The following is a 23,097-nucleotide window of genomic DNA, read 5'->3' as shown; positions in this document are numbered from 1 at the left end:
CTGTTTTAATCTTTTAGGGACGACATCAAAAGTTCAATGTAGGATACAAAAAACTTAATTCAGATAGTTTTTTTAATACCCCCCCCCCCTACCCCCTCTTAACTTAACTTGGGAAAAACTGATTGACCCATATGGATAAATGTAAAATCGATGTAGGATAAACAAAACTTGCAGCAACTTTAACCCCCCATCCCCAAACTATTTGCGTTAAGTTTTTTATCCTTCATTGATCTTTTGATGTCGTCGGGGACTCCCTTACTGATATTTTTAAAAATGTTTACCTTCTAGTCGTTTATTGAGGCGGTCTGAATCCTTTCCTTTACAATTTGTAGACAGAGCTTTGGCACAGCTGTCTGATATTGACAGCTTTTCAACTGTCCTTTCTAGTGCTTCAATACGTGCTAGTAGTTGTTTGTTCTGGATCACTTCTTCTGATGCTAAACATATTCCAATGAGACAAAGTAACAACAACCCTCGAAAAATCATTTTAGACGAATGCTTCGTATTAATGTTATATGTAGGTTAACAATAATCTTCTTGCGATTAGAAACTAGACTTTATTTATAAACGTGTCGTACAAAAGGCACTATGACGCAGATTTTCAAGGTTTATCGTGACATAAGTTTGTAAAATTTCATATGAAAATGCTTTGCATATTTGCTTTCCATTTCATATGCATGTATGTTCTAAGTGAGTTCTAAATACCACATTTGGGATACTCACAATACCATTGATGCAGGATTTGTACAAAATGCTGTATTGAGGAATGTGACGTTGACGTTCTTTGCGTTTTTCATAGGATGATAATAGCTTGACGTGTAGAAGTCATCCCAGTTCAGTGATGTAATATAATTTTAAATTTCATTTTTTTATTCAAACCATAATTATGAATAGATGTGTTACGAATTTGCAGTTTAAGAAGGTTTTTCAAAAACTAAGGGTTTTCCTACGCCCAGGAGTAGATTACCTTAGCCGTATTTGGCACAACTTTTTGGAATTTTGGGTCTTCAATGCTCTGCAACTTTGTATTTGTTTGGCTTTTTAACTGTTTTGATCTGAGCGTCACTGATGAGTCTTATGTAGACGAAACGCGCGTCTGGCGTATTAAATTATAATCCTGGTACCTTTGATAACTGTTATGACAGTTCTACAGTTATATATTTTCCGATATCTCTATTAGTTTCCAATATCATCTTTTTATTATTGAAAACTGTATCTAAAATCATCCCTTTATCCTTGGTTGCTATCAGACGCTTTACTGTACAGCTGTTGCTAGGGTGCTCTCTTCGAGGTCCGCGTTAGAAGTATAAATATCCAGTGTAAATTGTCATTCATATCCAACCGTGCGAGGGCTGAAAAGCCAGTCAAGGTCGTTAAACACTTTCATATTATATATTCTTATCGGAGACGTCGTAAGAAGAAGATTAAAAAGGTTGGACCGTTAATGTTTAAAAACGAGTAGCAGGATTGGTCAAACAAAGTGGAGTGTTTGAAACCTGTTGAGAAGATATAGATAGTTTCGGTTACGTAGAAAATGTATAAACAGGGTTAGTGTTAAGGTTTTGCATTCCACATCTCTCACTATTGCAGTGAGTGTTTGCTGTTCAACCATACCTTAGTGTTACCCTGTTCCAACAGTTTTATAAATATAATTTGATAAAGTGTTATGCGTCGAAAGTTTACAACCGTTTGAATAGTTTCCATGCATTCGTTTTATTCAGGTTTCAGCCCGTTTGAAACATTTGGGTTCAGCCGGTTTGATACATTAAGGTTTAGTCCCGTTTTAAACATTTAGGTTTCAGACAATAGTTCCAAACCGTTTGATCCGTTTCAAACATTTAGGTTCCAGACAGGTTCCAAACATTTAGGTTTCAGATCGCCAGGTTCCAAACATTTAGGTTTCAGACAATAGTTCCAAACCGTACTGACCAGTTTCATACATTAAGGTTTCAGACTTAGGTTTCAAACCAGTTCTATACATTTAGGTTCCAGACTATAGTTTCAACAGTTGGTTTAAACAGTATCGGACAGAAAGGGGTTTTAAACAGTTTTAATTCAACAAGTTCGGGTTAGTTTGATAGGTGTTGAAATTCGTTTTATGTAGTATAGTATTTGTTTCATATTTGATAGTGATAGTGTAAACTTTTTATTGACTTTAGAACTTTTGAATTGCTTTTCAAATCCCAGGAAACTGGTACGAACCCGTCCGGTTACACGTTACAGATGTATTTTCGCCTTCCTAAAAGAAACACAACTTACGAGATTATACTGCACAATGATAATTTGACTGATGCACAAAGTCTTCCGTATTATAAAATATAAAGTATGCTGTGTTTTATTTGTTTTGTAGCGTTAAATCAGTTGTTTTGAGAGTTGATGTTTCAGATTTTCAAACTTATCGATGTTGTAAATTTATACACTTCACTTTTTAAATAGGTATATGTTTTGTGTTTGGTTAAACACGTCTGAAACTATGGAAATCATCAAGAATTTAATGACGGGATGTTATTTTTATTGTGGTGTACGAATATGCCAGTATTCATAGTCCCCTCTTAAATGTGTCATTAGTAAATTATAACAACCGTTGTTGATTACCGCGTGACTTCTAACAAATTCCTCAAATAAATTAGTTCTAATACGATGAAACTGAAAATATCACACAAGCCATTAAGCAAGAGAGTCCATGAACAGTGCAATTAAACAGAATACATCGTTTCAAAAAGTAAAAACTGTGAACGAAAATACGAATAACATTTGTTTTTAAATTATACAGACTTCTAACAAAGGAGCCTCACGAACTCCTACTAACCAGCGGGTGAGCTCATGTGCTCTAAAATGGTGCGTACTTTTATTCTACTGCAGTGGTGATCGTCGTGTTGCAAGTAACAGTAGTCGATCAAGATTTTAAGTGCAAAATTAATCAAACCTCATCAAGTGTTAAGTAATAATAATAATTGACACACCGAAATAGACTATTTTGTTGAGACAGTAAAACACCTGAAAATGTAGTATGGTGTGGATGAATCTCGCCAGATGCGTAATCGTCGACAATCCATACTTTATCGTGATTAGCTGCATTTTGGTAGCCAGAATTGATGGCGGTGGCCAGAGCATAGGACCATCGACGGGTTGCACCATTTACAACGAAAGTGATTAGTGTTTGATGACCTTGGTCTACCATGACATTTCACATGAATAAATACAGTCCAGATTTTGGACAGGTAAATATACCTGTAACACCGTTAAAAGCATTTCCTTCGTTCGTTGTGACCTCCTCGAAAGGAATTACTGCTCCATGAACAAGATTATCAACGGGGTGGTTGATGTATGCTGAAAGTTGGATTTACTGGAAAAATAAAAACAAACGTTTATTATTAAGTTAAAAAGATGTCGACTTCGGTATATGAATCAGTTTAACTTTTGTTAATAATTTGTCTTGCTAAATAGATTTGTGTTTAAGGTGATCTATTGCGGTATATTTGTGTTAATATCCAATCAACTGAACAGAGAATAAACTTAGGCTGAGTGTATCCAATGAATACTAGGGAACAATGAATACTAGGGAACAATGAATACTAGGGAACAATGAATACTAGGGAACAATGAATACTAGGGAACAATGTGATACAGATTACGTACTAAAAATAAAATTTAAAGCTGATATTTTTTGTTGTTGTAATTGTAAAATTCTAAACAATGTCAATGGTTATGCATTGTCCTCATACTAACATCAACCAAGCATCACTCACTAAGGCGAGCAGTGTGTTGAATTAGCATATCAATACCCGACATTTTATCTCAATACAACAATGTTAGGAATGGTCTTACAGGTAAGGTTATAGATTCTTAAGATGACATCATACTGTTAATTTATAAATCATTCACAGTGCATTTATTTTTGCAATTATTGAAAAATGCACAAAATATACGAGATTGAATGATACATTTTCAGGAACATCTATATACATTTATAAGTATCAAATTCAGGATTCGAGTTTCTATCATTGCAATACTCATTCAGAAGCGTCTTCCCAGTAATAAAACGTCTCAATAATTTTTGATTTTATGATATTCGAGAACGTGACTGTGCATGTAGACAATGGTAGTGTGTTACCTTCGAGACGTTTGTTGAGGTGTGCTAGATCAATTCCATTACATTTAGCTGACCTAGCTTTGGCACAGTTGTCTGATTTTGACATCCTTTCAACAACATGCATCAACTCAGTCTGGGTCCGCTCTAATGCTTCAATACGATCGAGTAGTTGTTGGTTCTTACTCTCCTCTGAGGATGAACATATTCCAAAAAGACAAATTAAAAACAAATTTCTGACAGTCATTTCGGAACAGTATTTTGGTATGTTAATGATAATCGACATGTATGTACTATGAAAATGATAAGGTGTATATTTAGAATTATTAATGTTATTTACATGTACCTTTTCTTTATTTGAATTTTATTTTAAAATTTAAATAAAATAAAATTGAGAATGGAAATGGGGAATGTGTCAAAGAGGCAACAACCCGACCAAATATAAAACAACAGCAGAAGGTCACCAACAGCTCTTCAATGTAGCGAGAAATTCCCGCACCCGGAGGCGTCCTTCAGCTGGCCCCTAAACAAATATATACTAGTTCAGTGATAATGAACGCCATACTAATATCCAAATTGTACACAAGAAACTAAAATTAAAATAATACAAGACTAACAAAGGCCAGAGGCTCCTGACTTGGGACAGGCGCAAAAATGCGGCGGGGTTAAACATGTTTGTGAGATCTCAACCCTCCCCCTATACCTCTAACCAATGTAGAAAAGTAAACGCATAACAATACGCACATTAAAATTCAGTTCAAGAGAAGTCCGAGTCTGATGTCAGAAGATGTAACCAAAGAAAATAAACAAAATGACAATAATACATAAATAACAACAGACTACTAGCAGTTAACTGACATGCCAGCTCCAGACTTCAATTAAACTGACTGAAAGATTATGATTTCATCATATGAACATCAGGCACAATCCTTCCCGTTAGGGGTTTAGTATCATACCATCATAACATATATGAGAAGAACATAACCCGTGTCATGCCAACAACTGTTTTTAGAATAAATGTGTTTAGTTCCGACGCAAAGACCTTATCAGTGACTCAATATTAACGCCAAAATATGCAATCTTTAATGACTTGACAACAGTATCGTAATTATATCCCTTCTTAAAATAAGTCTATTCAAAGGTTTTGTAAGTTTCTGAGGTGAATACTGACAAAAAGTATTCTTTTTTTAAAATGGTTTTTGTTTTTGCCTACAAACTTTTGAATAACAAAAAGAAGATTGAAGATAACATGTACTTTTGCTATTAATATATTTTGTTCTCTCGCAGCGTTGAAGACACATTGGTTGCCTTCAGCTGTTATCTGTCGGGTTTTTGTCTCTTTGACATATTTCCCTTTTCCACATTATTACTTAAGAAGATAACATCTTATTTTTTATTGAGGGAGAGAAAGTTCAACTTGAATCTCAAACATAAATAAGCTTACTCATCTGAGCTTTCAGTATTATGAAAGAAATTGAAATAGGTTAAAAATAAGGTCACATTTTAAACCTATTACGCTTGTTTCTCCACTCCCTCCTAATAAATTTTCTTTGTTTTTTTTTGTTTATGTATTTTTGATAACATGTTAATACGCATACCTTTAGGAATTTATTTATACGTAGTCGTAATTTCTATAATATTTTCCAAAGAAAGCAACATGATTACACTTCTCCAGAGATTACAAGTTATTACACCAACTATCGATTACAGTTTGATTGGACTATTATTTTAACACAAAATTATTGACTATATGTATTGCTTACCAAACTAACAAAAATAAATGCATTATGGAATAAATCGTATTCATGTATACGTTATTAATTAACGATTATGACTTGATATTGCAAAACAAATTTAAATCTTTAAAAGAAATCGTCATATTATACTTACACTAAACTCGTATAACATGACGGCAACTTGTTTTATGTTTGTGGTTTTTATTGTATGTGCAACACCAGTAATTTCACTGATTGGGGGAAAAACTGACATCAGCAAAATAAGGTAGGTCTAGAGCACAAGATCATTGCTCGTTGGTTAATTAACGTACAGTGGAAAATATTTCACGCTATTTCATGACGTGTATAATGAATTCTTATATAAGTACAGCAACCGATATTAGACTTTTGGATGGTGCGATTACTTCTAACAGCTGGTTCGGTTCTTTGAATTGGCTTTCAGAAGAGGGACGAAAGATTCCAAAAAGACGGTTAAGGTAGATCGATGGTATACCGCCATCTTGGATTGTACAATCACAGTACAAAATCGGTCTAGTTATTTGCCTAAATCTGCAAATTTGAAGACAGTTTTGCAATTCAATGGCTAGACTGTTTTTTCTATTTGAAGTAAACTTGTTAATTAATCGTTTTATTCAAAATATTTTAACAATTATCATTTATTTTGGTTGTAAAATATTTTTTTCCAAATGAGCCATTTAAGGGGAGATAACTCTTTTAGTACAAAATTTATACTGGGCTAATAGGGATTTTTTTTATTTTTACTTGTAGCAAGAAAACCAGTTCGGTGACACCATGTTTTCTTTTTATTTTCTAAAAACATATTATGAAACCTTTCTTCTCACAATTTATTTCAAAATTCTATCTCATAGAATTTTTTTTATGCACACTAGTATGTTTTTTCATGAACAAACTAACCAAATTTTGGCAATTTTCAACGACTCATAGCTTGAAAAATAGCACGGTGACCCCTACTTTTTATTAAATTTCTGAAAAGAGCATAATAAAATCTTCATTTTAGCAAATTATAAAAAAATTCTGTCTCAAAAAATATATACTTGTGATCTACCTTAAACTCATAAATCGAAAATAAACTGACAACGCCATGGCTAAAAAGACGAACAGACAAACAATAGAAAAACTGCACGTTTTCTTCGATAAGTAAAGTTGAAGTCGTTTGTTTTTTCACGTAGTTATTTTGTTGCCTGTTTATATGAATACTTTTATATAATTTAACTGAAAGAGACTTACAAAGGGGTTGAACTTTCATATACTAGTTAATGCAGTCCCCCAAAGAGACAAAGGTCAAAGTCGGAAACATCGCCTGTGTTTCATTGTTTAAATTTATTATATTATGTGTCGACCATTCATTATTAAAATTGCTAAGGTCATGTTTTTTAATGCATGCCCGATTTACATTTATTCACGAGGTAAGTGAAAAAATATTTTTTGTTTATCTTTTTTGTTCTGTATAAACCACACATTTTTTTACATTCAAACTATGAAATACACTTTTATGTTTGATAACATTTATACCATAAAAACGTCGTTGTTTTATAGGGCTGTCTGGTATATGAAATACTTAGCTGGGTGTAAGATTAATTTCGATTTCTTTGTTTTCCATTATTTCAGAAAGAATATTATGGAACAGATCTTTGACAATTATGACCCAACAATTCCTCCCCATTTTATTGAAGGTAAGTATCTTTACCGTAGATATTAGTGAATAATAACCTCTAGATGTCTTTGAGCTTTATGTCATTGGGTTATCGTCTTATTTACTTGTATTCCCTACACCTCTTTCTTTTGAGAGATCCATGTAAATGCACATCTATGCAACACGTGGTTTCTCCAGATGGACTAAAGAGTAAGTGTGCATACCCATCACGCTTTTATCATATGCCCTATTGACGTTTTCCGCTTTATTTTATTGTCGTCCGCAAATTGTTTTCGGACAATCTCATTTTTTTTGTATACCTTACTGTTCGAAATGTTTATGTTTTAGCCCAAAAAATCCCCAGTTATTTCGAAGTGCGTTTCCCAAGGACAGCAAATTCAAATAAAAAAATTGCACCTACTCTACATTGTGTCTCAAAAGTTGTTACAGTGCAGTGAACTACTTTTAGTTCAAATAATATCAAATTTGTAGAAACGTTTACAAACTCAAAAAACGAACAATTCTATGTTAAGGGGGTCTAAAGTTCATTTAATATTATATATATTTTTTTTAATTCAACTAGATCAACTCACTACTTTATCTGAAATTTCATCAACCAATTTTGGTAACCGTGTAATTTCATTACTCTACTTATTGTTCGTTCGGTTAAGAAAATGATGTACATTAGGATCGATTTTACTACGATTATCCCGATTTCAGTGTTTTTATTACGCTTCTATATACTACGATTTTACTAAGATTATGCTACGATGAGGATGGCAAAAATACGCTGCCCGCTACCACGCGCTTATTGTCCTTATTACAATCTCACTACGAATCTCATGTCCTAGCCACGATAGTTTCACCACATCTTTGAGCAACAATTTTACACATTTTCCCACTCTTTTATATACTTTAAAATGGAATGTTATTTCTAGGAAACTGGGGCCGGTAACAAGAATTTTGTTTAGAGAGGTCGTAAGTATTGAATTAAGGGGAAGATAAGATAATTCTAAGATCACCCAAAGAGTGTAAATCAAAGCTCCCTCAGGTTGTTCGTAGATCGCTTTTATTGCTCCATTAAGTTGCATCATAACAGTTTTCAAGTTACGAGTTCTTAATAAGTTTCTGGTGTCTCCGTTTTTGGTTCCTCGCAAAGAAATTAGAATCACCTTAAATAAATCATAGAAACGTTTTAATGAACGATTACATGCGCATTACAATCAACTACCCATTTAACCTAAGGAAAACAATTCTGACCGCAGACCACCATTATTCTGCCTGTCCTTTTTTGTTAAAAGTAAAATTGAATTAAAAAATTTGAACCGCTTCAAACATGAAATTATTTTAACTGCTTATAGAACATTATTATTTTAATAAAAATATGCTTGTCTCAGGACAATCCTTTTGAGGAACCTATTATTTACCAGGGCAATGGTAGGATTTAAATCGAGTATAAATGACGAGTCTCAAATGACGTAGACTTATTTTTCTATCCTACCGTTCATTTCGGTCAAATCACTACAAGAATGGTTTACGTTTATAATTTGTAATTTGGATGAAGAGTTGTCTTATTGGCACTCATACCACATCTTCTTATATGTTTTTACTTTAAACAATATTTTTTTACCATTTTAAAAGCCTTTTTACAAAAATTAAAATAAAAAAAATACTTTTAAATTAACAATTCCGAGGAAAATTCAAAACGGAAATTAAGTCCTTAACCAAATAGCAAAATCAAATGATAAAACACATCAAAAGAATGGACGACACTTGTCATATTCCTGACTTGTTAGATCTACAGGCATTTAAAATTTTCAAAGTGTAAAAACATGATGCATTGAACCTGGTTTAAAGAGCCGAACCTCTCACTTGTATGCATGACAGTTTTGTCAAATTCCATGATATTGATAACGATGCGTGAACAAAAAAGACACAATAGGCAAAAATGTAAAAAAATTTAGGTAAAACTATACAACAACAACACCCAACCCACGAAAAACTGAAGATGATTTTAGATGATTCGAAAGGGTAGGCAAATCCTGCTCCACGTGTGGCGCCCATCGTGTTGCTCATTATATTACAAAGCCGGTAAATAATTGGTCAAACAACTCATGATGGCTTTCGTAAAATTTGAGAAATGATGATTTACACTTCACCATTTGGAACGGTTCTTGGTTTAAAATTGAAAAAGATTACAAATTTATCCTTCGTTTATATTTAACACTTCTCTCAACAAGCCAAAATTGTAATTATTTACAAAAAAGAGAAACTACCATCCTCCACATACATGGCCAAGAAAACACTGATATATAATTTCCTATTCAGATGAATTAATAATTAGAATAAAAAAGTTCTAAGGTTGACGTATTAACTTTTTAAGCAACTTGTTCTAATATTAACAAGTGAATGTAAAGCTAAGAGTAGTCGGAACCACTCTTACAGAAAATGTCAAGTGAAGCTATTGCGAATTGTTCTTGGTACACCCCTAAGATGCTAAGTTTGTTTTAAGAACACTTAATAACTGACCAAAATTTAAGAATGATTTTGTGTTACCGGAATATATAAGAATGCTTTAAGGTCGACGTAAGATTCGTTCTTAAATCATGCACCTTTTCAAAACATTAAGGGCTGTCAATCATTCTAAGATAGGTCTGAGGTAGGGCCTTGTTACATTTTTAAATCTTAAGACGCCTATTAGCCGTTCGTAAGACATACGAGTGCTCCTTGTTACCGGCCCCTGGTGTGTACAATGGGAAAGTCAAAATATATAAAGAGAGACATAGAGCATAGTGACAACTTAGTGTAGTCGTGGTTTGATCGTAGTAGACTCGCAATGAGATCGTAATGAGATCGTAATGCTATCGGGAAAGTCTTGGTAGAAGTGACAGAGATCGTGTTATTTCGTAATATGGCCCATTACCACGTAGTATGGGCGTGACAAGTTCGTAGCTAGAACGTGTTACGGTCGCATCAAAGTTGGAACAGGATCGCAGCAATGGTCGTGTGATGAACCAAAACACTTGGAGATATTGAAAATTCAAGCCTACAATACCACGAATTCGCTGAGATCTTATTTTTTATAGATCGTAGTCGGATCTTCATGGTCTTGAACTAGTGTGATAGGTGCTTATAAATTGTTTTTGAAGGGTAACATTTGATGTAATTATTTTAATTGTCCACATACATGTATATATGTTTCCAAATGAATGTAAACGGTGATATCAAATCAAAAAATGTTGAACAGTCGTAATTATGAGGAACATTTGTCAAGGTTTGTTGTCGTGGTATCAGGTTTACCGTGTGTTAATCAGGTAACATTTGTTTTTTTTTTTTACAATTTTATTTTAATTTCAGAAATCCCAGTAGAAAGCTCCGTGCAGTTGTATATCTTGAATATTGATACAATCAACGATTCTTTGATGGTAAGTATATATGGACACTGTATGTAAATAGAACGCATCGTATTATTTTCAATTTCTGTTATTAATGTATTAATTTATTGTTCATGATAAATTAATATAGTTCAAGAAGAAATGTAATCTCTATAAAGAGAAAAAAAAGATATGAATGAATGAACATATTTTCACGACGTAGTCGGTATAGTTTCGGTTTGTGCCCTTTGAATTTAAAGACGCTTAACTTTACCAACAGAATACGCATGCTCAAAAATCCTTTCTGTAATTAGACAAAATGCTGTCATGGTGGGTGATTTGGTTGTGTTTGAAAAAACGTCTCGAAATTTTATATCGTGATGGAAAGCAAGTGAAAAGCTATAAATATTTGAACTAGATCTTACAAAGATTTATATTTTTAATAAAATAATTGTTTCTCCAATAGCTCTTTGCATCCATGACAGCTATTTATTCGGGACACTTATATAATTTTAAATGTAAACTTTGTTGTTCGAACGTACATGACTTTTAGAACGCACCTATGCATGTGAGATTTCGGCGGGGTTTTGATGAATGTAAACAGAGAGATACTACTTATACTACCAATTGTTTTCTAGCTTTGTTAACCATGAATTAAGTTTAATGTAAATAGTGGTAAATGTATATTTGTTTCTTGTTATTTGCATTGGATTTTTTTTACCAAAAAAATGTGTAGGTGTCATCACAATATTCTTAATATATATTATTGCCTAAATATAACCAGACTTAGTAAAGAATTTCTTGTAGTTACATTCAGATGGAGATTTTATTAAAGAGGTCCTGCATCATTAAGTCATTGTGCTTCTGAAGGTTATCGAAATGATAGTTTTAAACATATACTCAAATTTGAATACGTCGGATATCTTTTTTAAAGAAAGTTCTTGTTATCGTATGGATTTGAATTGCATAAGTTATTACCAGCCCGTGTGCGGGAAGTTCTCGCTGTGTTGAAGAACCAATGGTGGCCTAGGATTGTTTTCTACTCTTTTAAATGTATTGTTATATCTCTGACACATTCCTCATTATTATTCACAATTTCATTTGAATTTAAACAATAATTCGACATTATTTACTTTCCCTTTATACTTAAGTGTATTTGTAAGAATTTGGTTAGAGTTATTGTCTATCATTTGATTTTAACCTTTTCAGGAATTCTCAGTTAGTATGTTTATCCGCCAACGATGGACAGATATTCGTTTAAAATATAACAATACTGTTGGGGTTTCACGATTAGAATTGGACACAAAAGTAATGCAGAACGTCTGGGTACCAGATATGTTTATAACCAATGAAAAAAAGGCAGATATTCATCAAGTGACAGCTCCAAATATGTTGATGCATATACATCCGAATGGAGATATACTTTACAGTATGAGGTACAGTACATGTAACAATGATATGATTTAATGCTAAACTTTGTCAATCATTTATATTCAAAGTTTGAACAGACAGGAACTTGCTTAAAGTTGCATTGATAAGGTATAGTGAAGAAGAAGGCCATATTTTATTTCCATGAATTGTAAAATAGAAACAGGTATTATAATTCTAGCAATTAACATCATTTCATATTTAGAAGGCAGCTGTATTTCAGATATTTCAAAGAAAGACCTATATAGACTTTTGTTAAAATGTAGTTACTTTAGAAAAGAGTGCGGCGGCATTACTTTGTCTGTTTTAGTAAATAAAAAAAAATCACCAAATATTTACAAATATAATTTAACATTGATCAACTGTTACAGTTCTTAATGATTATTTATGATTGATTAATGTACAAACACAGGATTAGGATTATTGTCTGACTTAAAGAAAACATTTGAATATCGATGTCTAATCAATTAACCTATTTATTTCATTGTCTGCATTTATGTTCATCAATTATAGACAAGACAAGACAATATTTTATTTAAGTCTCACCTCTTCATTATATAAAACATACAAACAGGTCAAACAGGTGATAAAACAAAATCATAAAACATACAAGAGCCACTCTAAAAGGAGTTATGAGAGACTATCTAAAAAGTATATACAGTATTTACATTAAAATTAGCTATATAAAATACATTTTCTCTTCAATAAAATGTCATTGCAGATTTTGGCAATATAAAAGTACATATTTTCATCAGTGAATAAAATTTTTATCGTCATCAGACAATTGCATAAAATTAACATTAAAAGAGATGCTTGATAAAACAAATAATAACGCAAATCTTCATACAAAGGACACTTCATTAAAACATGTTTTTCATCTTCAATTAAAAGATTTTCATTACAAATACTGTTAAAACAAATTCTATTTTCAACTAAAAGACATTATATAGTGGCAAGAAGATTTAGTCAGATCATAAAATAATGTAAATCTACAGTTAAATTTTCGTTGGGGTTTTAATTTCGTGGATAATTCTTATCCACGAAATAAACGAAATTAAATCCCCCTCGAAAATTTCTGCTTTAAGCTGGGGTCACACATTCACGATTTTAACTACCGTCCTTGACAGGACCATTCCCGATTAAAAAAAAATAAAAGTCAGATCAAGATCCTGTGAATCGTGGATGGAAAATTAAACTTAAATTAAAATTTGCCAAAAAAATAATTTGATTACGACGACAATCAGATAGTGTTCAGGAAGCGTCGATATTCAACCGTTTCTAAGCGAATTAGTCCCGATAATCCCGTTCTGAATCAGCATCTAATCCGATTTGTATTTTTCGCCAGGTAAAATTCGACCAAGTCTGTCACGACTGCGTCCCGACTCTACCGAATGTAATCCGACAAAGATCAGACAGTGACCAGACAATGAACCGACGCTGACGGAAGTTATCCGTTCGAAAACTGTCGGCATATTCGGGATGATCAGGTACTGTCGGAACGTAATCCTATCATGATCCGCTATATCGCATTGCAAACGGCTTTGTCTGGTCTCAGTCGTATTGTATTCTGTAATTGTCGGGACTCGGACGTGGGTATCATTGACGAATTTCGTCTTAATAACGGAACGGTTTCGGAACGGTTTCGGCAAAAAACGGTTCGCAATCGACAAGATCTGGATGCAATCTGGACTCAATCGGCAGAAAACAGCTATGAAAAATTACTCCCGATCATTCCCGTTCAACAGGACACCGTCCAGAATACACAAGACATTGTTAGAAATTCGATCCGATACAGCAGAAGCTGTCACGACATAGCCACGATAGTAATCCGACTAGACAAAATCGGCTGAGTCGCCCCGAATGTTACGGGACGCACCTGACTGTCGGGGTGCTTTGCCGAACTATTCGGAACCTTCCCGACCCGTAGGAATCTGTTACGCACTTAAACGACTGCGTTCAGACAATGATAGGACATTCCAGATAATTGAGGATACTAATCCGACTTTTTCACTTTTCGTGTCGTAATATGGTCTGATCTCAAACGGGAGCAATACTCGACAATGTGTGAACCCCGCATTACCAGTATTTTTCATAATCTAATTTTAATTGCAAAGCAAAGGCTTTTAATATAAAATTGTGTAGTGAACACAATATAAAATAAGAGGTGAAATTGTAAGATTTTTTTTCACCAGTGGCAAATATTCAATGCACACGAGGGGCAATAATTCATATACAATGAAGTTATATGTAATGGCTCGGCACGACCGGTCGGCCAGAATTTGATAGAATTATGAAATATAGTTCAATATGTCAAGATTGTGTAATGTAATTATAAATATTATACTTACAGCAGTCACTTACTAGGCTAACTTCTTAATTGCATTTATAGTATTATTTGTCGTGTATTTTATCTATTATATATAGAGTAACAGGAACATTTTCTTGTGAGATGAATTTACAGAAGTATCCATTAGATAAACAGATCTGTTCATTGGGATTAGAAAGTTGTAAGTTTAATCTTCTTTTTTTACAGTTTAACTGTAGGTGGTAAGGTTCATTTATTTATTTAATTAATGCCATTTCTTATAATTAAAAGACAATTTGGAAGATATTAAGTTGTATTTGTCAACGATAACTGTGTATTTACATCAATTTTGTCGTTAACACATGGTGTTAAATACATTTCCTTGTACCTGTTTTTTTTTTAATTTCCGTTTTTCGTATTTTGAGGGGACAGATCTATAAATCAATTACGCAATGTTTTGTAATATGCTTCCCAACTGAGTCATTTGTGAGGAATAATACTTAATTCTTAAGTAAATGTGAATGAATGATTTTTTTAGACGCTTATACAACAGACAACCTTGTATATAGATGGCACGACGACGAACCTATAGTGTACGACAAAGACATGTCACTACCTCAGTTTCAGTTAGATGGAATAACAACATATAGCTGTGACAAAGTGTATCACGGAAGTATGTATATCTACTTAAAAGAAATCTAATAGGCACAATGGTAGCATATACACATTACAGGAAAAGAATTTAATATAAGAAAAAAACGAATATTAGTTCACTGATTTTTGTGTTGTACTGTTATACCACTGTCCCAGGTTAGGGGGAGGGTTGGGATCCCGCTAACATATTTAACCCTGCCACATTATTTATGTATGTGCCTGTCCCAAGTCAGGAGCCTGTATGTCAGTGCAGTGGTTGTCGTTTGTTTATGTGTTACATATTTGTTTCTCGTTCATTTTTTTTTTACATAAATTAGTCCGTTAGTTTTCTCGTTTGAATTGTTTTACATTGTCTTATTGGGGCCTTTTATAGCTGACTATGCGGTATGGGCTTTGCTCATTGTCGAAGGCCGTACGGTTACCTATAATTGTTAACGTTTGTGTCATTTTGGTCCTTTGTGGATAGTTGTCTCCTTGGCAATAATACCACATCTTCTTTTTTATACCTTAGGGTAATTTTTGTTTTTTTATATAGAGCGCTCTATAAATTTTTATTTTATTTTTCAATAAAAATAATAATCATAATGTATACTTAGACGATTCTGGTTGTGTCTGTTCTGTTCGCCTTAATAAAATTTAACATCCTTAGAATGTTATTATTGTACTTTATCTTTAAAGGTACGTATACTTAGTGAACTTGATAAAGGTAAAGTGTATGTTCTATTAGAGAGTAAATCGAATACATCTTATTAGAACTATAAAACCAAATCAGACGAGGCATTACATTATATATTACAGGAAATAGTGTAAAATTATACTTTGCTAATATTTCATAGCACTTCGAAATTAGCCGAATAATTATGCAAGACATATTGTCAAATGCAAAATCTATCAAAATGAATGCATCTTTATAGAATATTTAATTATCATAACATAAGACAGCGGTTATTGGTTATTGTCTCTTTTTATCAAAAGACAATGAAATTTATAGAATTAGTTACAAGTTTAAAGTCACATAATATGTGTTTTAATTAAAGCAAAATCTGTATTTCAGTCATGGACAAACAGGAATATACGTGTCTGAAAATGGACATAGCACTATCGAGAAATTTTGGGTATCATTTGACCCAAATATATATACCGAGTTGTCTTATAGTCATTCTATCATGGGTGTCCTTTTGGATTAGTGTTGATGCCACACCTGCTCGTATATCTATTGGAATATTAACCGTCCTCACCATGACAACACAGAGTTCCGGTGCACGTGAATCATTACCAAAAGTGTCTTATGTGAAAGCAATCGACGTTTGGATGGCTGTCTGTCTGCTCTTTGTATTTGGAGCACTTGTAGAGTTTGCCTTTGTAAATGTTCTATCAAGAGTCGAACGACGTAGAAAGTCGCCAATGTCAAAACAGACTATTGAATCCAATGAACATACATGTACAAATACTAAAACAGTAAGTTCTAAAAACAAAGTTTTGATTTTTCATAAAAGTATTAATTTTGGTTCTCTGAATGTTTGTATATTCCAAATGCTGTCTACAAAAATAATAGTACCTTTCATAATGAGAATAATCGTTTTTATTTGAAAAAAAGACACGATATTTTAGCATAGCAATCGCATATACCAGATGAAGCAGAAATACAATTAATACATTGATTTGTCATGTCACCTTCTTTTGATTCTCTTTTAGAGTGGATTACTGGATTGCAAATACTGATTTTACATCATATCTTGTAAAATCTTTACACATGATAAATATTGCAAACAGGAAAACATAACCTTAATTTGTTTATTGTAGATAAAACGAGACAAGATGGCAGAATTTTTCCTATTTGTAAAAAGGAGTCTAACAAACAGAGAAAAAGCTAGAATTGTTGATAAACTGTCTAGAGTTATTTTTCCTTTGGTTTTTTTCACATTTAATATCATTTATTGGGCCGTATACGCATTTTGGGAGCCAGATTTGTATCAGGGGAAATAAACGACATGAATTTCGTTTATAACAACTGTGTATTAAAAGGTATCAATCAAAGATCCAATTTAGCTGTGTTCAATAACTCAGTCTGTATGATATAAACACGAAATATATACCGTTTATTTTACGACTTATTTCCTTTTCTATTATGACAATCTCTAATACTACAAACTGCATATAACTCATATCTAGAATTTTGCATTTCATTTGTGTGATTTAAAAATGTATTACATGTCCCGTTGCGACGCCTATATTTCACTACTTATCAATTATAGAAGAGGGACGAAAGATACCAAAGGGACAGTCAAACTCATAAATCTAAAACAAACTTACAACGCCATGGCAAAAAATGAAAACGACAAAAAGACGAACAATATTACACATGACACAACATAGTAAACTAAAGAATAAACAACACGAACCCCACCAAAAACTAGAGTTAATCTCAGGTGCTCCGGAAGGGTAAGCAGATCCTGTTCCAGATGTGGCATCCGTGGTGTTGCTTATGTGATAACAAATCCGGTAAATAGTCTAATATGGTAGGTCACATTCATGAAAGGGAAGGGAACAGTAGGAACATATCCGATATCATTTTAGAAACGGTTATTCCATAACGGTCAACCAACTCGTGATGGCGTCCGTAAAATTTACGAATGGATGATTTCAACTTCACCATTTCGAACTCTTTGTTTAATAGCTTCCTTGTGAGCAACAACCCTCTATAAAGAAAATCATGATAGGAAATGCAAGCATGGGAATATCGTATCAACTGGAAGATATATACCCCGTATGCAGGTGCTGCTGGAATGTTGCTACTTAGAAATGGAAAGTTCACAATTGAAAAGCTGAAATAATCTCTTTTGTCGTAAAGGTTTGTTTTCAATCGACCCTCATTGTCAATTTCTAGATGTAAGTCAAGATATGAAGCCGACTTGACTGTATCTGTAGTATCCTTTATTTCTAGCTCAATGGGATAGATGCGTTTCATATAGTCACCAAATTTTGAATTATTTAGTGACAAAAAAAGAACATAATCTATATAGCGGAAAGTAGAGTTAAAAGATATTGCAAACGTCTTATCTTTCTTCCTAAGATGTGCCTGCATGAATTCAGCCTCATAATAAAAAAGAAATAAGTCGGCTAGTAGAGGGGCACAGTTTGTTCCCATTGGAAAACCGACAGTCGGTTTATAGTTTATCTACATGTGTATATGTGTTGCATGTCAAGACTCGATTTCTTGCAAGTTGCAAATGCAATTGTTCAAGGAGACACATTGGGGAGCATTCTCCTTTTTGCATGTACTCAATTTCAAATAAAAAAATACTTGCAGTTCAAAGATTTGAACATTTATAAGTCAATGGAATCATCCAAGGAGAATGTCCTGAACTGTTTTATTTCTGAGGTTTTTTTATCTTTATTTAATTCTTAATTATCCCATCAAGATTTAAAGTAAAGACATGTTTAGTACTAGTATTGATAAAAGTTTCAGTCGAAAAAGTTTTGACATGCTGTATAACCGAATCGGATGCTATACGATTTTATGTTCAGCTCACTTGAACCCAAAGTTTATGTGATCTATTGTTGTCATATGGCATTGGTCGTCGTCTCTCGTCGTCGTCGTTATTCTTCCTCCGTCATAAACATACATTTAAAGTTGTACTCCGAAACTACTCACATGCTACCAATCTAACCTGATTGTTCTAGTTTAAAAACTGTATTCAAATTGATTCATCAATGAACATGTGAACATATGGTTTATATTGCAACATCGAAAGCAGTTACACGACTTTTATGTGCTCAATTCATAGTTATATGTTTTATGTTTTTTTAACGTAAAAACATTCAGACATAATTCTATTTTTATTCATCCTACATTGCAAAACAGACAAATCTTTAAACACTGTTCTCGTTCAATTGTCCTTTCGAGGCCTCTTATAGCTGACTCCATGTATGTGGTATGGCTTTGCTCATTGTTGACGACCGAGAACAAGAGAATGTGATATTTGTTATTCTAAGACTGTTAACTACATTACCTTTACAGCTTAAAACAAAATTTTCCAGATTGAGTTTACTATAAAAAAATAGAATAGTAAAAACTATAAAACAAGAATAAAGGTGAGTCATATTTTTCAGGATTCAATGCATCATGAATGCTCAAACCAAACAAACTAAAACATTGGGATGTTTCAATGTGTGCAAACTATTTTACGATTATGCTCAAAATGGATCTGAAAGGAATGCTATAAACCAAATTCGTCTACAGTAAAGGTTGTTTGGGGTTGTTGAAAAGAAATTTCGAAAAAAATATTAGCACAGCCTTTCCCTTATTACAATCTGATTATTACTTGTTTCAAAAGGAATTGTTTTATGTGTTCGAATTTGTTGATGCTATAATACGTGGGATGTGATAGTTATCTTATAACTTATAATTTAAAACACCAGCCGGGCGTTTCGTCTACATAAGACTCATCAGTGACACTCAGAACATAATCATTTGAAAGCCAAAACGAGTACAAAGTTGAAAAGCAATGACCGAAAATTCCAAAACGTTGTGCCAAATAAATGTAAGATAATCCATGGCTATGATAAGAAAATCCTTAGTATTTCGGTTAATTGCTATTTTTCAAACAGAAAATTATAAATATGACCATATAGTTGATATTCATGTCAACACTGAAGTGCTGACTACTAGGCAGATGATAACCTCGGAGACGAAGCGTCCATCAGCAGTGGCATCGAACCGGTGGTGTAAATAGTTATAAAGGAATCAGGCTTAAAAAATAGCCAATACGACAAATTAAATATAGCACATATTCAATAACAGTCAAACAACTAATGCATGCTGTTATATAAAAATCTTTAATAGACCATTGTTGAACTAAGAACCCTTATTCATTAAAATTGAGAAAGGAAATGGTGAATATGTCAAAGCGACAACCACCCGACCATAGAACAAACAACAGCCGAAGGCAACCAATGGGTCTTCAATGTAGCGAGAATTCCCGCACCCGTAGGAGTCCTTCAGCTGGCCCCTAAAATATGCATAATAGTACAGTGATAATGGACGTCATACTAGACTCCGAATTATACACAAGAAACTAAAATTTAAAATCATACAAGACTAACAAAGGCCAGAGGCTCCTGACTTGGAACAGGCGCAAAATTACGGCGGGGTTAAACATTTTTATGAGATCTCAACCCTCCCCCTATACCTCTAGCCAATGTAGATAATTAAAAGAATAACAATACGCACATTAAAATTCAGTTCAAGAGAAGTCCGAGTCCGATGTCAAAAGATGTAACAAATGAAAATAAATAAAATGACAATAATACATAAATAACAACAGATTAGCCTACTGTATGTACAATTCCGGTACTAGTATCAAGAAAGCCTTGATAAGTATCACCTTAAACATGTTAAAAATATTGACGGATGAAAATAAAGCTACATTCTACCAAAATAATGTAAAATAGCAAATGAACAGTTAACATTGAAATTGTTTTACAGATATGACACACAAAAAGAGCATTTTTAAAAAGCATTTATATGATCCTCTATATAACGACGACTCTTGAAACACATTAACTTTTTTAACGTTCTTATGTTGTACTGTTATACCACTGTCCCAGGTTAAGGGAGGGTTGGGATACCGCTAACATGTTTTACCCTGCCACATTATTTATGTATGTGCCTGTCCAAAGTCATGAGCCTGTAAATTCAGTGGTTGTCGTATTTTTATGTGTTACATATTTGTTTTTCGTTTATTGTTTTTACATAAATAAGGCCGTTAGTTTAATCTTTTGAATTGTTTTACTTTGTCTTATCGGGCCTTTTATAGCTGACTATGCGGTATGGGCTTTGATTACTGTTGAAGGCCGTACGGTGACCTATAGTTCTTAATGTCTGTGTCATTTTCGTCTTTTGTGGATAGTTGTCTCATTGGCAATCATACCACATCTTCTTTGTTATATTTCAAATGTGTTTGGATTTCGTTATGATACTTCATTTCGAATCATTTTAATCATGATTATAAAAGAATTGAAAAAAACACACATTCCGAAAGTTGAGTTAAATACAACCAAGCCGATTTCTGCCTGTGCATAAAACATATTAAGTATTTGTATTGGTGCAATCAACATTTTTTTTCTATGACGTCATATTTTGCAGACCATGCATATGTGACCCTTACTGGTGGACTGATTAATAAAGATTCTTGTATAAAACTGGATATCACTGGAATCAGAATGTTCTCTAGTTTATAATGAATTAAAAATAATGTGTACTTTTAATATATCATAAAAATTTTATCCAATGAACATGGGGGGAAAAGGGTATAATTTTAACATAAAAAACTTGAAATCAGGTCATGTGCACACCCATGAAGACATGATCCATGCACATTTTTCATAATCAAAACTTTGAATTTTGTAGGTTTTTACCTGGCCTTTCAAACAAATCTTGTTTCAGGGTACGGTCTCCTGCTCCGAAAAGAGCTACAGTGGCTGCAAATAAGTTTTCAATTTTCACTGCTAAAAAACAGTCTGTTTACAGTGTTGTCTCCACTTGAAACATGTATATTTAATATAATTTTTTTTAAATTATTTCAATCATTCAAACTGTTTTAATTGAAAGCTAATTAACTATTTATTATAATCAAATACAAAAAACATGATACTTTTTCACCAAGTAAGTAAATAAACTGGAGTTTCCCTCCATGGTTATTTTTAGTTGGGGAATAACCCCTAGTTTTTTTTATACGAAACTGTGTATAGCACTCTATAGATTAATGATTTAATGTTTCGTATTTACGAATTGATATTTTCCATAAACATGCGGTTTAAAGTTTATTTCGTTTTCTTTATAATAACCATTTTTCTTACTTTCAGTTCTTCGTGTACTACATTGTATTTGGATTTTAAGAATAATTAAGGTGGTACCTAACACTACAGGGAGATAACTCTGTAATATCAGCTAAACGTTTTGATAACGTCGCGTTGTGAAGGCAATATAAAGCTTCTCAATGATCAAAATTAGTGTTTGTCGGACTGCTATATAACCAGTGTATTTTTTCTAATAAAACGCTTTGTTCAAATTTTTTGATTTTTTTATATTTTTGTTAAAGGGTCAAAGTAAATACTTTGTGAAAATTTTATGAAAATTAAACGAGCCAAATTAATTTTAGTGAAAGTGTTGGGTACCACCTTAAATCGTTAATTAGTTAGCCATAGTACGAATACAACCAATTAGAAATTTTACAAGAATATGTATATTTCTATCTCTGTGATTCTTTTCTAAGACTTTAGATGCCTAGCGTTTTAAGGGTGAACTAAACATTCCTTCATAAGACTGAAAAACATTGCCATAAATAGACCCACATTTAACTTAGTATATATCTATATTAATTAATTATTTCCGCTGAAATTATTTAGTAATTCTGAGTTTAAGGCTAAATAGGGATTGGTATGATTTTCCACTTCTTTTTAGTCTTTCTATATTGAATAATACTTTCGTCATCTGGTTGCAGTCAGTTTCAAACTTGATTTTACTGGATAAAATACAAGCACACTCCTAGTATTGAAAAAAAACTGAAATAATTCTATTAAATTAAAAATTGCAAGCATTCTTAAAAGAATTAAAACTGTAGTAGATTATTTCATTTATATATGGGTTTACGTTATTAACAAAATAATGACAGTTCTCTGTTCATGTACTAACGTTTATGACATAACATAGTATTTATAACACAACAGACTAGATAATTGGGAAAGTGTTAGTAATGTTTGTACTTATCTCTAAAATGCAAATAGTCAGTTTAAAATAACGTATTGAATTATTGATGCAGTTAAACGTCCTTCGACTTCATCAATATTACAAT

General features: G+C 32.8%; 1 protein-coding gene across 1 annotated transcript; it reads left to right on the top strand.

Annotated features, from left to right (window-relative positions):
* The first annotated feature begins 5,835 nt into the window (after positions 1 to 5,835).
* Positions 5,836 to 16,963, top strand: LOC134697562 (glycine receptor subunit alpha-3-like). The gene is made up of 8 exons (XM_063559844.1): positions 5,836 to 6,091; positions 7,456 to 7,520; positions 10,838 to 10,905; positions 12,064 to 12,290; positions 14,707 to 14,789; positions 15,126 to 15,260; positions 16,296 to 16,699; positions 16,937 to 16,963. The coding sequence occupies exons 1-8, from the start codon at positions 5,997 to 5,999 to the stop codon at positions 16,961 to 16,963; spliced, it is 1,104 nt and encodes a 367-aa protein (XP_063415914.1). The 5' UTR covers positions 5,836 to 5,996.
* The last annotated feature ends 6,134 nt before the right edge of the window (positions 16,964 to 23,097 follow it).

The sequence above is a fragment of the Mytilus trossulus genome, chromosome 14 (assembly GCF_036588685.1).
Source record: "Mytilus trossulus isolate FHL-02 chromosome 14, PNRI_Mtr1.1.1.hap1, whole genome shotgun sequence".
Lineage (NCBI taxonomy): Eukaryota > Metazoa > Mollusca > Bivalvia > Mytilida > Mytilidae > Mytilus > Mytilus trossulus.
This window is presented reverse-complemented; position numbering and strand designations above follow the sequence as displayed.

Coding starts and splice junctions, on each gene's coding strand:
- LOC134697562 (XM_063559844.1), top strand. CDS start 5,997: ATGACGGCAACTTGTTTTATGTTTGTGGTTTTTATTGTATGTGCAACA. Junction 12,291..14,706: donor GATATACTTTACAGTATGAG/GTACAGTACATG, acceptor TATTATATATAG/AGTAACAGGAACATTTTCTT. Junction 14,790..15,125: donor TTCATTGGGATTAGAAAGTT/GTAAGTTTAATC, acceptor TGATTTTTTTAG/ACGCTTATACAACAGACAAC.